Source organism: Bubalus kerabau, chromosome 6, assembly GCF_029407905.1.
Source record: "Bubalus kerabau isolate K-KA32 ecotype Philippines breed swamp buffalo chromosome 6, PCC_UOA_SB_1v2, whole genome shotgun sequence".
Lineage (NCBI taxonomy): Eukaryota > Metazoa > Chordata > Mammalia > Artiodactyla > Bovidae > Bubalus > Bubalus kerabau.
In genome coordinates this window covers 113,837,687-113,852,824 of record NC_073629.1, presented here as the reverse complement: position 1 = coordinate 113,852,824, position 15,138 = coordinate 113,837,687, and the positions used below count along the sequence as shown (strand labels likewise).

The 15,138-nt window shown below is 39.3% G+C and overlaps 1 protein-coding gene across 14 annotated transcripts in view; it reads left to right on the top strand.

Moving 5' to 3' along the window:
• Positions 1-15,138, top strand: part of USP40 (ubiquitin specific peptidase 40) — an 83,936-nt gene that overhangs the window by 36,005 nt on the left and 32,793 nt on the right. For 11 of the 14 annotated variants that reach the window (XR_008716102.1, XR_008716103.1, XM_055586503.1 and 8 more), the window contains 6 exons: positions 1,798-1,969; positions 5,038-5,122; positions 5,932-6,002; positions 6,678-6,997; positions 9,650-9,773; positions 11,111-11,168. Coding sequence is in view for 11 of the 14 variants with exons in the window: in XM_055586503.1 (XP_055442478.1) it covers positions 1,798-1,969; positions 5,038-5,122; positions 5,932-6,002; positions 6,678-6,997; positions 9,650-9,773; positions 11,111-11,168 (830 nt within the window). In the remaining 3 variants the exon portion in view is untranslated. The other 3 variants (XM_055586506.1, XM_055586507.1, XM_055586508.1) reach the window with 3 other exon arrangements.

Below are 15,138 nucleotides of genomic sequence, written 5' to 3'. Positions count from 1 at the left end.
AGGGTAAGGAAACCCAGGAGAACTGCTCTGCCGCGTAGCTCACAGTCTCGGGTTTTATGGTGATGGGATTAGTTTCCGGGTGGTCTTTGGCCAATCATTCTAATTCAGGGTCTTTCCTGGTGGCGCATGCATCGCTCAGCCAAGATGAATGCTGGCGAGAGGGATTCTGGGAAGTGGGTGGACACGTGGCGTCTCCTTTCCACCTTTCCCGAACTCTTCTGGTTGGTGGTGGCTTATTAGTTCCGTATTCCTTATCAGGACCTCCTGTCATAAAACAACTCATGCAAATGGTTACCATGGTGCCTGGCCAGGGTGGGCGGTTTCGCTCAGTGTGCTTCCCCTAACAACGGCACACCAGAGACAGGCAAAAGGGAGGAAATGTGGGGTCTGCAGACTGTTGGCTTAATGTCAGTCTTGGGCGAAAACTTACAATGGATTATTAAATGGATGATTTATGAGAACTTGATGATCTCAACATTTTTCTTTTGAGGTCTAACCTTGGACTGTGAAGAACTGGTTTTTTATTTGTTTTCTGGGTTGGTGGGTCCATAGGGTACTGGATTAGGGAAATGGATGTTCCTACAGTCTTCTTATAGACTCAAGGGGCTGCATACATAGCAGGTATGTGTTCAACATTTTTATCATTGATTTGAAGCTGAGAAAAAATAAATTGAACGGCAAATTAAGATCAAAGGAAATAAATTGCAACAAAAATCAAGGCACTGAAAATATAAAAATTTATGAGAGTCAAATATCTGAAGTGTGAAAAATAACCAACCTCCATGGTGGTGTGGATTAGCAGTTAGTACTAAAAACAGGAACAACCCAGGGGGTTTTTAGTCAGCCAACACTAAGCTTTATACTGTGGTCATCAAAAGCTATTGTGTCTGACCACATTCACAGAACTGTGCCTGAGGTACCTGAGTGGTGGCTACAAACAGATGAGTCATCTAGCTCTCCATTGGCTGAGCTCTGGAGTGTTTTTGGTGCAGTGCCTCACAGAAGCTCCATGGATTCAGAAGTGTAGCAGACACAAGGCTGCTGCTGAGGACATATGACCTGGAGAGAGTAGACTCCAGGGATCGTGAGGCTGACTTCAGATAGTTTATGGGAGGGTCTGTGAGGTCTAGTGGAAGGAAGGAGGAAAATAGAAGTTGTAACCCCTTCATGGATCACAGCCTTGTCGTGGCGAAGGGGCTTGCGTAACTCAATGAAACTATGAGCCATGCCGTGCAGGGCCACCCAAGACGGACGGGTCATGGTGGAGAGTTCTGACGAAACGTGGTCCACTGGAGGAGGAAATGGCAAACCACTCCAGTACTCTTGCCACAGGAACCCCATGAACAGCATGAAAAGGCAAAAGGATATGACACTGCAGAACATGCTCCCCAGGTCAGGTGTCCAGCATGCTACTGGGGAAGAGTGGCGGACGATTGCTAATAATTCCAGAAAGAATGCAGCAGGCAGGCCATAGCACTTACCACGGTTTAGGAGCATGTTTCCAGCATTTTGCTTGTAAAGATAATCTCAGCATTCGAAGATTTTAAGTGTCAATATTTGTTCAGAGTAACACTGCACAGCGTACATTAAAACTATTTTCCTTGGAATTCACGGTGGCAGAGCTATTAATTGAGAAACTGAAATGTGACCTCTTGGAGCATGGAAGAAAAGAATGTTAATTATAATTACTTAAATGGAGAACTTCTTTATGTTGTAAATCAGATATTTTTGGTTTGAGATAAAACAGTATCTTTTATAAAAACATGGCATTTATGTGTTTCTTATGCCTCTTTAAAGGGCAGAATGTGATTCTACAAACAATACTGTTGAGTTGCATCTCCACCTCGGCCCCCATTATCATTTCTTCAATGGGGCTCTGCACCCAGTTGTATCTCAAACAGAAAGCATGTGGGATTTGACCTTTGATAAAAGGAAAACTTTAGGAGATCTTCGACAATCAATATTTCAGGTAATTTAGCCTCACGTCCTCTTAACAGACATTAAGGTCCATCTCAAGCTGGATTTTCCTTTTTAAACTTCTGTTTAGGATTCAGCTATTTATTTTTAACAGCAGCTTAGGAAAATCCTACATCTGCCACTTCCATGGAGGGATGGCCCAAATGTCTCCCCTCACTTGTCCGTGTTTTTAAAGAGCTCTTCTTCACAGTCGAGACTCAAAAGGGTCCTGTCAGAACGTTTTCAGAGAAGAAGCAAGCCTGGTGTATTTAATTTGGGGGAGAGAAAGAGTATAAGGTTGTCTGTCAGGGAAAATAAATGAAAGAATTGCTTTTTAAAAGGAGTAAAAAGATAGATAATTATGTTGCCTAAAACCAAGAGCCACTAAACAAATAAAAGCAACTAACTTTTCTTGCTTTTATTGTGGAATAACATTTATTAACAAGATTTATAAGGGAAGGAAAATGTCTACTGAAACAAACATGGTTATAATAATGGTCTGCAAATAATTTATCCAGTTGTATTTTAATGACAACAACAGTAGTGCTCTTTGTTTTGCTTACAGTGCTTTCATATAAATTGTATCATTTGATTCTTCAACTTCACGAGGACAAGATAGCCCCATTTTAAAGATGAGGAAATTGTGACTTAAAGAGATGTAATGGCTTGCCTAGGGTCAGACATTAGTTAGCAGTAGAACTCGGACTCCAACCCTGGTTTCTCTACTGTTTCTTTTTCTTAATTTTACTTTACCCCACACTACATCCTGTCAAGGAAAAGAGCAATAGAAAATGGAAGCGCTCCCCCATAGAAATAAATGAATTTTCTGAAAAACTGTATCATTTATCAAAATTACTAGCTTTCTTTTGAGTTTCCCCTTGTACAAAGAAAAGCAGGCATTTTATTCTTTAACTTTAGTTGATTTGAATGATATTTTAATATAGGATCAAGATTTCTAAAATCGTCTAATACTTCTGAACTTTTCCATTAAAAGTTTATTTCTGAGCCAGTCCTGACAGTGTTGATGTAGGTGGACTTGGGGTAGACCCTGCTTAGGGTAACGTTTCAAGTGGAGAAGGCCTTAGTCACTGTCGTGACGTTTAGATTCATGCAGTCATGCTTTTTGGTGTTTTAAAGTGTGCGTCTCTTACCTTAGGGCTTGCCAGGTGGTGCAGTGGTCAAGAATCCACCTGCCATTGCAGGAGATGCAAGTGACACTAGTCCAATCCCAGGTCAGGAAGATCCCCTGGAGAAGGAAAGGGCAACCCCCTCCAGTATTTTTTTTTTTTAATTAACTCATTTTAATTGGAGGATAATTAAAATATTGTGGTGGTTTTTGCCATACATTGACATGAAACAGCCATGGGTGCACATGTATCCCACCATCCTGAGCGCCCCTCCCAACCTCTCTCCCCATCCCATCCCTCTGGGTTGTCCCTTTGAGTGCCCTGCTTCATGCATCAGACTTGCACCAGTCATCTGTTTTACATATGGTAATATACATGTTTCAATGCTATCCTCTCAAATCATCCCACCCTCGCCTTCTCCCACAGAGTCCAAAAGACTTCTTTACATCTGTGTCTCTTGCTGCCTTGCATATAGGATCATCATTACCATCTTTCTGATTTATTTCACTCTGTATAATAGGCTCCAGTTTCATCCACCTCATTAGAACTGACTCAAATGTGTTCTTGTTTATAGCTGAGTAGTATTCCACTGTGTATATGGACCGCAGCTTCCTTATCTATTTGTCTGCCGATGGACTTCTAGGTTGCTTCCATGTCCTAGCTTTTGTAAACAGTGCTGCAGTGAACACTGGGGTACACGTGTCTCTTTCAGTTCTGGCTTCCTCAGTGTGTATGCACAGCAGTGGGATTGCTGGGTCGTATGGCAGTTCTATTTCCAGATTTTTAAGGAATCTCCACACTGTTCTCCATAGTGGCTGTACCAGTTTGCATTCCCACCAACAGTGTAAGAGGGTTCCCTTTTCTCCACACCCTGTCCAGCATTTATTGTTTATAGACTTTTTGATGGCAGCCATTCTGACCAATGTGAAATGATACTTCATTGTGGTTTTGATTTGCATTTCTCTAATAATGCCACTCCAGTATTCTTGCCTGGGAAATCCCATGGACAGAGGAGCCTGGCAGGCTACAGTCCTTGGGGTCGCAAAGAGTTAGATGTGACTGAGTATGTGCTATACACCCGCACACACTCTGTTATCTTAGAATTAACCCACAGGCAGGAGTCTGTGTGACTGACACAGTTAAGTAATCGTGTGTAAGTATGAAGTTTCTTTTTATTATTATTATTATTATTATTTGTTTATTAGTCTGGGCCAGGTCTTAGTTACAGCATGCAACCTCTTAGCTGTGGCATGTAGAATCTAGTTCCCTGATCAGGGATCAAACCTGGACCCCCTGCATTGGGAGTGCAGAGTCTTTGCCACTGAACCACCAGGGAAGTCCCTGAAATTTCTTTTTAAGAGAACTGTCTTGTAATACTGTGGAGAGAGGCTGAATAGGACTGACCTTTATGAGTGATGTTGCTTTGGTGAGGTTGCCACAGTCCTTAGACTCCTAGAGCTAGAAACTTAAAAAATCCCTGCTAATCTATTGAATAAAGTAGGACTGCCACTTTTTAAATTTACAAAGGGAGGCATTCCTTTCAAGAAGCAAGAATATTCACGTGTGCTGCTTCTCCCTGAATAGGGCTGATTAAACACCTAATTTTTGTTCTTTGGGACCAGGATTCCTGGGCTGGCACACAGATCACTTTGCCTTCTGATAAAAGTGGTCTTCCAGTAAATTAAGTAGAAATGGATGTTGTTGAGAAGGTCACTGTGCTCTTTGTGTATGTCAAGGTTCTTGAATCATTAATGGATGTGAGATTAACTGGATTTGACTAAGTTGACGATGAAAAATGCTTCTTCCGCCATTTTTGATGCTGGGTGGGCATTGTCGTATTCGTTTGTATCAGCTACATAAAGAAATTGGCACAGTGCTCTTCCTTGTTTAATCTGGAAAACTAATCTCTGTGTTATTTTTCATTGTCTTCTTTTCTTTCATTCATATTCTGCAGCTGTTAGAATTTTGGGAAGGAGATATGGTTCTTAGTGTTGCAAAGTTTGTACCAGCAGGACTTCATGTTTGCCACACACTTAATGGTAAGATAAATATTAAGACACAGCAACTTATTTTATATATTTGCATTTTTTGTGGGGCTCATATGATTTTCTACTCTTGGCCAGTTTCCCCCTACCTATTACTTTTCTTAGCACCTAAACAAAAATTTTAAAGCTTTGGAAATTTTTTTTGTATTACCACAAACTTCTGAGCAAAATGGCTTGAAACTATTTAAATATTTAATACGGCTTGGTTTTTTTACCCAGTTCTCAACTTCAGATTTGGTAACAAGACAAAAGTACTTTAAGAGCTTAAAAGTACTTCCTTTAAATAATAACAAAACATTAATAGCAGTAACACCAGTAACATTTATCTTGGACTTATGGAGCCAAAGACTAAGACAAGTGTTTGTATAAATTCTCATTTGATTTCACAAAATTCTTTTATCCCCATTTCATAAATGAGAAAACTGAGCATAGAGGCTTGAAGTCCACAAGGACGTGCAGCTAAGTAGTGGTGGGGTGAGGACCATGTGACGTGTGAGTCTTCTCTGTGCTCACAGTCTCAAGTACAGCTGACCTTTTATGTTGATTCTTTTTTCCTGCTATCATGCCCACAAAAATTTTGGGGAACATGCTTGCATAAAATGAAAATGAGAAAAAGTAAAAAGCCTGATGGAAGGAATAAAGATAAAAATAATATCAGTATAATAGCCATAATGCCTTTTTCTTAATTTTCCTTAATGAGAATGCTTTTTCAGACAGATGTTTGTATCTCAGCTCTGTCTTTAAATATTTTTTTCTTTTTGAGGATCATAAGAACAGTTTCACTGACAATCTCATCTTCCTAGGAGATGACCTGGCACTGTGTGAAATTGAAATCGCTGACGGAGAAGACATTTTTGTATGGAATGGGGTAGAGGTAAAAAAGTGTTCAAGAAATGTCCTGAGAGTTTTGGATATGTTTTAAGTTATTATGATAAAATTTTATTCAGCATATGTGACAGCACATATATTAGAAAACTGCTGAAATGTCCAATAAATTCTAAGTCCAATCCATGCTGGTGATATGTTGAGGGATAGTTGTAGAGCATCTCCATGGGGCCAGGCTGTGTGTCAGAAGCTAGACACAGAGGTGAGTAATCCGTCTCTGTCCTTCAGGCATGAGGTGTAAGTCACTGCACTGAGCTCAGTGCCCAGTAGGGTCTGTCCAGGCTCGGGATGAGGACTCAGCAGGGCGGGACGCTATACTGAGTAGAGGTGGAGGTGACTAAGGGAGCACAGTCAAGAAAGGGGTGAGGAGCATCTCACCCCTCCACGGACTGTCCTTGGTCCTTCTCATGTCTTTACCACCTCTGAGGACTCACATGTCTGTCTCCACTGGCGATCTGTCTCCTAAAAAGTAAACGATGGCTAAGAAAAAGCTTCAAAATCTAAAGTTGTGCTTCTGATACTTGAAAGAGATTTTGTGAAAACTTTATTTCACTTGAAAAAAAAAGATGAGAATTATTCTAGAAATGTCTTTTACTGCATTACTATGTTGATTTAACTTTGGCCAATATGAACTGTACTAACGGTTGACTTGATATTGTTGTAGGTTGGCGGAATCCAGATTCCAACCGGTAGCGACTGTGAACCTCTGCTTTTAAATGTTCTTCATGTAGCAACAAGCAGTGAGGGAGAGGAGTGCCAGCAGTTGATAGAATCTCCACATGTCTTTCCATCTAATGCGGAAATAGGCACTGTATTCACAGCCCTAGCAATTCCAGAGGGAGTCATCTTAATCAACAACACTGAATCTAGAGGTGAAGAGAACTGGACCACCATTCCCAAGGAAGACTTGAAAAAGACATTCAGAGAGCAAGGCCTCAGAAATGGAAGCTCAGTTTTAATCCAGGGCTCTAATGATGGTAACAGGTAACATGCTAAAGAGAGAGAATGCTTCTTAAAGTTATTTTAGTTACAGTGCTACCTCTTAGAACTCTAAAGCTTTATGTTAATAATGATAAGAGTTAAATGTTTCTTTTTATTTCTAGACATTGTGTTCTATAAATCATAAATAGGAATGTTCTTGGTTAGGCAACCTGGAAAAAAATGATATTATAATGTGATTTCTTTTGTTTTTAATTTGGTAAATGTGGTAACTAAATAATATAGGTATAGGCTAGATATAGTGTAGGTTAGTTGGCAATAAAGCAGAATCCTATCAAATAATTCTAATTAGTACTCATCATAAGACTGAGGGCACATTCTCACAAAGAAAGTTCCCAAAATTTTTCATGAGGAGGGTATTATGACTTGTCTGTCTTGTCACAAGAATCTCAGACTGCAGTTTAGTTTTTTGTTAGAATCTGTTTGCCATCCTCCAGCTGCCCAGGTAGGGCAATTAAGTGGGGAGTTACACCCTCAATTCCTGTGAGTCACATTTGAAATTTAGAAGCACTTCCTCTCTTCATTTTTGTTACCCATGTCTGTGCCAGTACATTTCTATGATCACTGTATCATATACCGTAAGCCCCCCAGTTTCCATACATTGAAGACTGTAGGTTATGACCAGTGGATCAGTTTCCTGCTTTATCAATGCTGTGAATGCACTTAGATTACAGGCTCTGTCTTATTATGTGTTAGTGGCTGTGACCTAGAGAAGCAGGGCACTGTGAACTGTGTTTATTTTGTATATACTTACCACTCTCTTTGCAACAAGTGTTTTCCAGACACTTATTTGCCCACCTTGTTTAATTTAAACTTCTATTCTATATTTCTTTTTAGAAAGCCATATATGTTTTTTAGGACTTGGGAAATACAGGGGGTGAAAACAGGAGCCCCAGAACGGCATCCCTGTACCACTCGTGCAGTGACCATCTCTGTCAGCTTTCTGAGCTCAAATAATTGGGATTTTGTTTTGAAGGTTTTTTTTCTTTTAGTGTTTAAAAGAAACATAGTGACAGTTTTGTAGATAAATAGTTAAATCCTGCTTTCCCCTCATGTTTGAAGTCTCTTCATACAGCTCATTTCATGGCTGCATAATAACCTATGTTGTGTTTCCCCGCCTGTGCTCCTGTGTGAGGAGTGGGCAGGGACAAGGCCTCAGGGGCCAGCTGCCTGGCTTTGTTTTCTGCTTTATCACTTACTAGTAATGTGACTATAGGCAAGTTAGTTCATCTCTTTCTGCTCAGATTCTTCTTCTATAAAATGAGCATAATAATTAGCACCAGCTTCATACACCTGTAAGGACTGAAGGAGGTAAGAGCTTACACGGGTCTGCATATAGTGAGTCCTAAATAGTTTAGTGAGCACCCTTGTCATTACCCAGTTTTCATTATTTGAAAGTGGTCTTCAGGGAGCATCTTTGTGCTTTAAGCTTTGCCACATTTAGGATTGCTGACTCAAGGTGGAGTCCCATTGTGGAATAACTGAAATGAAGTGTAGAATTGTGTTTTAGGTCTCTGCTGCTGCTGCTAAGTCGCTTCAGTCGTGTCCGACTCTGTGCGACCCCATAGATGGCAGCCGACTAGGTTCCTCTGTCCCTGGGATTCTCCAGGCAAGAACTCTGGAGTGGGTGCCATTTCCTTCTCCAGTGCATGAAAGTGAAAGTGAAGTCGCTCAGTTGTGCCCGACTCTTAGCGACCCCATGGACTGAAGCCTACCAGGCTCCTCCATCCATGGGACTTTCCAGGCAAGAGTACTGGAGTGGGGTGCCATTGCCTTCTCCGAGTTCTCTGCTACATACTTCCAAAGAGGCCTTCTGCTGGCCCATTCAGTGCCTCTGAAAATTAGAAGTCACTCCTTCCTTAGGAACCTTTACTATTATCTGTAGGAAAATCTTGTTAGAACAAGACACTCCACTGCCGTCTGCAGTCATAATAGATTTTTAACCTCTGTAATAGAAATACAAATACACGGTGTGTATGGTGTGCGTGGTCTCCATTAGACGCGGTGTGTTACCCAGTGTCAGTCTGCGCAGTGTGCATGCTGTCCTCCTGGTAAGCTGCTTCTGGATTCTGTGGGTGAGCTTTTGGTGTGAAAGTGAAGTCGCTCAGTCATATCCAATTCTTTGCCACCCATGGACTGTAGCCCACCAGGCTCCTCCATCCATGGAATTTTCTAGGCAAGAGTACTAGAGTGGGTTGCCATTTCCTTCTCCAGGGAATCTTCCCGACCCAGAGATCGAACCCAGGTCTCCCATATTGCAGGTAGATGCTTTACTGCCTGAGCCACCAGGGAATCCCTTTTTCAAGCTCCCCTAGTAATTATAGTACGCAGGTAGAAGTTAACAACTGATAGTTCAATTACAACATTTCTCTTTGAAAAATGTGGCAACAAATTATTTGTATAAGGCAAAGAATATTTGGAATCATGAAAAAAGACTCTGTAGAATACTAACACTGCCCTAAAAAGATAGTCAACATTCAAAAGCCCAACTCAGTAGAACTTAGTCACCTTAATTAGCCACGTTAAGTGGTAAATTTTGGAAGTGGTGCCTAAGGAAAAGCATGAATTTTCCAATCCTCTCTGATCCATAAAAGGACTGTGTGAACACACATTTTTAAAATGTCTTTTTACCTACAGTTTGTTGACAAAACAAGGGAAATGGATAGATACTGTGAATGAGATCAACTGGCTCCAAGTTAAAAATTTAAGCCAATTAGAATCTGAAGAGGAGCAAGTTAAAATATCAGCAACTCTTAACACAGTGAGTAGACTATAAGTGTGGCTGACAGTTTTTTAGTTAATAGAATTTTGTTTAAAAAGCAGTACCCTAATCTTTTGGAACAAACATCTCTGTAAATTTATAAATCTTCAGAAGTCACCTTTTTATTTGTAACATTTGATTATTGCTTATTTACCTTTGTTAGCCTTTGACACATGTCAAGAAATTGTGCCTTTTTTCTCCTCCAAAGCCTAGAATTAGAATGTGAGAATTACCTTTTTAATTAGTTCATGGAATCTTCAGACTTTGATAACTATGAAATGGTATTTTTAAGAGTTTTTTCTGTACTTTTTAAGCCAAGTATTTGTTTTGGTTTTGTGTTCTTTGGTGTTTGGATTTTACAAAGTTTATCTTAAAATTGCTCTACAGTATACTCTGCTCTATATAAAGCCAGTTGCTCTTAAAAAGGATTTTTCTTCATTTTTTTCCCATTTAAGACTGTTATACTGGTTTCCTTAAACAGAATTTCAGAAAACATCTTTTTACATTTGTGTAATCTCTAAGATTTTTTTTCTGTAACTTCATTTTGAAAACTTAGAATGTTTTCTTTTATATAAAATTATAGTTTCTCAAGGTGCATTAATATTTGTTTGCACAGTAGTAGGGATAATATAAGGTCAGTACTGCATAGCTCAAGAGACCTACCTCCTTGACCCTGAGCAGGAGGCTGATGCAGTCCTTGGTTACTGCAGGCTCTGCTCCGTCTTGGCACAGCAGAAGTGGTGGTGGGACAAGCTGGGAGAGGGGCACTGGTGGGAAAGTAGAGTCTATGATTATCTTTATCCCTATATTTCCACAATTTTGTGCCCTAGAGGCAATTAGCCTAAATTTTTTTAAAAAGAAAAAATGTCTAAAATAAGATAATTTACATAGAAATTTTAAATAGTACTCTTGGATTAGTACATTTTTATATAGTTAATGCTTATTGGCCCTGAATTCATCATTCTTGACATAAAAAATTATGATTGTCTACAGTGTCTTTTGTTTGCTATCATCAGAAAGGTGAGTTGTTTTTCAGTTTTTTTGCCTTTCGCTACTATTATGTCTTTAGTTTTCTAAAGTTTTCTGTAGGAGGCTTTTTCTGTTCCAGTTATTATCAATTTGGTAAAAATTTAACCAATATCTAAGTTTTTCCCTTTGACTTTATGGGAGAATTTCAGGGAAGGGAATAACTTTTTTTCAAGTGTGCAAAAATTGTCAAATGTCAGGTAATTAGTAACTCAGATAATCTGCATATGCACACAGTAATAATCTTCATTTGCCCTTCCTCCCATTGTTTTTAACTTATACACAGTCATTAGTTTATTTCTCTATTTTAGGTGGTGTTTGATATTCGAATTAAAGCCATAAAGGAATTAAAATTATTGAAGGAACTAGGTAATCATTTATGTTTGCTTTTGGTTTAATTTAGTTTTGTTTTGATTTTTAATTGAAAAAATATGGGAGAGTATTTATACAAAAAATATGATTTAGGGAAAACTCATGCATCTACCACCCAAAATGGACAAACGTCAACATCTTGCCATGTTTGTTTTTCCTTCAGATATGACAAATAAAGCCCTGTTGTTCTCCTCAGCCCTAACCCTCCCTCCCTCCCTCCCTCCCCAATTGCAATCAGTATATCTGATCTGGGTGTGTATCTAGTCTCTGAATTCACATTGTACTATATATATTATACTCCATACATATATGTATGTGTACATTATATTTTTACATTTATATGTATTCTATCATAATGAATGTAACATTCTGCAAATTCACTGTTTACTTGGTGTTAGGTATTCTTTCACAACTTTATTGAGGTATAATTTATATATGATAAAACATCCATTTTAAGTGTAATTCAGTGATTATTAGTAAATGTATAAAGTCATACAACCATCACAGCAATCCAGTTTTAGAACATTTCTATCACTCCCAAAAAGATCATTCATCTCCAGGTCCCTAACAGCCATTCATCTACTTACTGTCCCTTAGACTTGCTTTTCTGGACATTTCGTGTAAATGGAAGCATATAATATATAGTATTTTGTGACTAGCTTCTTTCACTTATATTATTTTTGAGATTCATCCATGATTTAGCATGTTTCAATAATTTGTTCGTTTTCTTGCTGACTATTCCATTGTATGGATATATCACATTTTGTTGGTTCATTACTAGTAGCTGGATATTTGGATTGTTTCCACTTCAGGGATTTTATGAATAACTCTGCTGTAAAGATTGTGTCTTTGTGTAGTCAAACGTTTTCTGTTCTCCTGGGTAGATGTACAGAATTGGAATTTCTGGATCATATGGCAGAACTGTGTTTAACTTTATAAGAAACTGCCATACTGTTTTCCAGAGTGGCTGAGTCATTTACACACCCACTGGCAATGTATCAGGGTTGCAACTTCTTCACATCCTTGCCAGTGTTTAGAATTCCTTTTTTTTTTTTTTTTTTTTGGCTGCTTTGTGTGGCTTTCAGAATCCCTATTCCCTGAGAAGTGAACGAGCTACACTATTTGATTTCAAGACTTACTCCCTAACTATAGAAATCAACAAGTGTGTATTATCATGAGAGTGGATACATAGAGCAGAGGTCAGCAAGCTATGGCCTGCAACCTGTTATTCCCATGAGTTAAGAATAGTTTTCACGTTTTTAACGGGATCTTTTAAGAATATGTAACAGAGATCATATGTCGAAATGTTCTAAAGTGTTTTCAATGGAACTACACTGAAATAGCTAGAAACAGATGCAAACACATTTAGTTGACTCTCAACAAACGGCCAAGGTATTTCCATGGGGTATTTCAGCGTACAGTGCTGCACCAGTTGGATAGCCATAAATGCAAAAATAAGCCTCCAACTTTGCCTTCAGTTCAGTCGCTCAGTCGTGTCTGACTCTTTGTGACCCCATTTACTGCAGCATGCCAGGCCTCCCTGTCCATCACCAACTCCCAGAGCTTACTCAAATTCATGTCCATTGAGTCCAGCTTTGCCTTGCATCATGTAAAAAATGAACTCACATCATTTAAATTTTAAAACCTAAAACTAAAATTTCAGGGAGAAAACATAGAAAATCTGTTACTTTTACCATAAGGAAGAGATTTTTTTTTTTTTTAAAGATAGGACTCAGAAAGTACAAATCAGGAACGAGAAAGCAAATTAGACTACTGCAAAATTTAAAACTTCTTCAAAAGGCATTTGAAAAGGCAAGCCACACACTGGGAGAAAAAATTTATAAAATATGGATTTGTCAATAGACCTGCATCCAGTGTACATTAAAAAAAAAAACAAAAAACACCTTATCACCTAATCAGAAGACAAACAGCTCAAATTGGGAAGCTGCTTTACAAAAGAAACTCTACCTGTGAGCACGCAACAGGCATAGGAAAAGGTGCTCAGTATCATTAGCCAACAAACTGAAACCATAATGACACATCACTATACACGCAGAATGATGAAATTTTAAATGCTGACAAAACCAAGTGATATCAAAGATGTGGAGCAACTGGAATCCCTTGCATTGCTTGTGGGAGCATGAAATGATAGTCACTTTGGTAAAGAGTCAGCTTATTTCCTGTGAATTTAAACATTCATTTACCAGTTCTTCTGGATTTTCATCCATGAAAAATTGAAATATAAATCTTGCAAATACTGTACATAAATGTTCATAACCCAAAACAGGAAACAATCCAGATGTTCACGAGCAGGTGAACAAATTCCAGACAAGGGGATACTATTCATCAATAAAAGAAGTGAACTACCACCCCATGCAAAATGTGGGTGAATCTCAAAGACATCATGCCAGGCAAGAGAAGCTAGCATGAAAGAGTGGTACTCTTAGGATTGCATTTAGAATGTGAAATTGTCAAAAAAGAAAACCTAAGCTGGAGTTACAGAGTCAGATCAGGACTAGGGGTTGGGGGGGTTGGCTACAGAGTAACATGAGGGCATTTGGGGGTGATGCAAATTTTACCTCGATTTGCTGGTGGTTTACGGAACGGAGTAAACCACATAAACTGGATGTGTTTTACTGTAAGTAAAGTATATCTCAATAAAGTTGATTAAAAATATATGGCTTCTTAAGACGAATAGTTCATTGTCTTACCGTGTCACAGACTCCCTTCCACTCTTCCTCCCCTCCAAACTGTTCTTTATATAGCAAGTGATCTCCTTAAACATAGGTGCGTCAGATCATGTCACCTCTGCTCAGAGCCCTTTGTTGTGCTCTTTGTATTTTGTAACGTGTTGCCTGTGGGCTCCTCGCCTACAGGAGCCTCCTCCTTCTGACCACTGCCTAACTCACCTCGCCCTCCACTCATCTGTCATTCACATCACACTTCCATGCTTACTTTCTGGTTTTCCTGGTGCACAAGGTCTCTTCTACCCCTGTGACTTCTTAGTTCTGTAATCTCTTTGAACTCCGTCCTCATTACTCTTCATGAGTACTTCAAGAGTACTACTTAGTACTCTTCATTATTCTCTCCTTTGGTCTCCACATCATCCCTGACTGCACAGCCTCAGTCTGTCTGTCTCATTCTAACACCTCGTCCTTTCCTTTGTGGTACTTACTCTATAACTGCCTGTGTTTTGTGCAATGAACGTCCCATCTCCTCCATTAGATGAGGCTCTTTGCAGGCAGAGTCCATGACTGTTTTGCTTATTGTCAGTTTCTAGGACAGTGCCTGGCACATAGAAGACACATGGCATTTGTCAAAAGAAAATGAAAATTAAAAAAAAATAAAAACACCAGTATTTTAAATGCATTTTTTAAATTGGAGAACTGTTTAACATGAGCTGTTTCAGTTATCAAGGAGATTGTATTAGAATTCTATGCCAGCTTTACATCACTGTAGTATAAGGGCTAGAACTCAGGAATCTCAAAGAGACTCCACTCTGCTCAGATACAGTTAGACCTTCCAAGGCCCATGCCATTCCTGCCCTCTTAGAAGGCTCACTCCACTCCTTCGAATTCCCCAACTTCATATCCAACTTGGTAAGAATTCTGTTTGGAATTAAAACCTAGTGTCTTCCCACAAAGTGGGAATCTTCGCATCCTCAAAAACAGGGCACACTGGCCCTAATCCATTTACTAACTAAGCATAAAAATCACCTAACTTTTAAATCTAGGTAGTCTCTGCGCAGTTCTGATATGGGTGAATTTCATTGTTTATCAGTTACCCAGCAGCATGGTTCAAATGTCAGCTGCCACCAGATACTGAGTCATCGCATTAAGTACAGACTTTGCTATAAGGTCTTTAGTCTGCAGATTACTGTGAAGTAGCAATGGCAACCCACTCCAGTACTCTTGCCTGGAAAATCCCATGGATGGAGGGGCCTGGTAGGCTGCAGTCCATGGGGTGG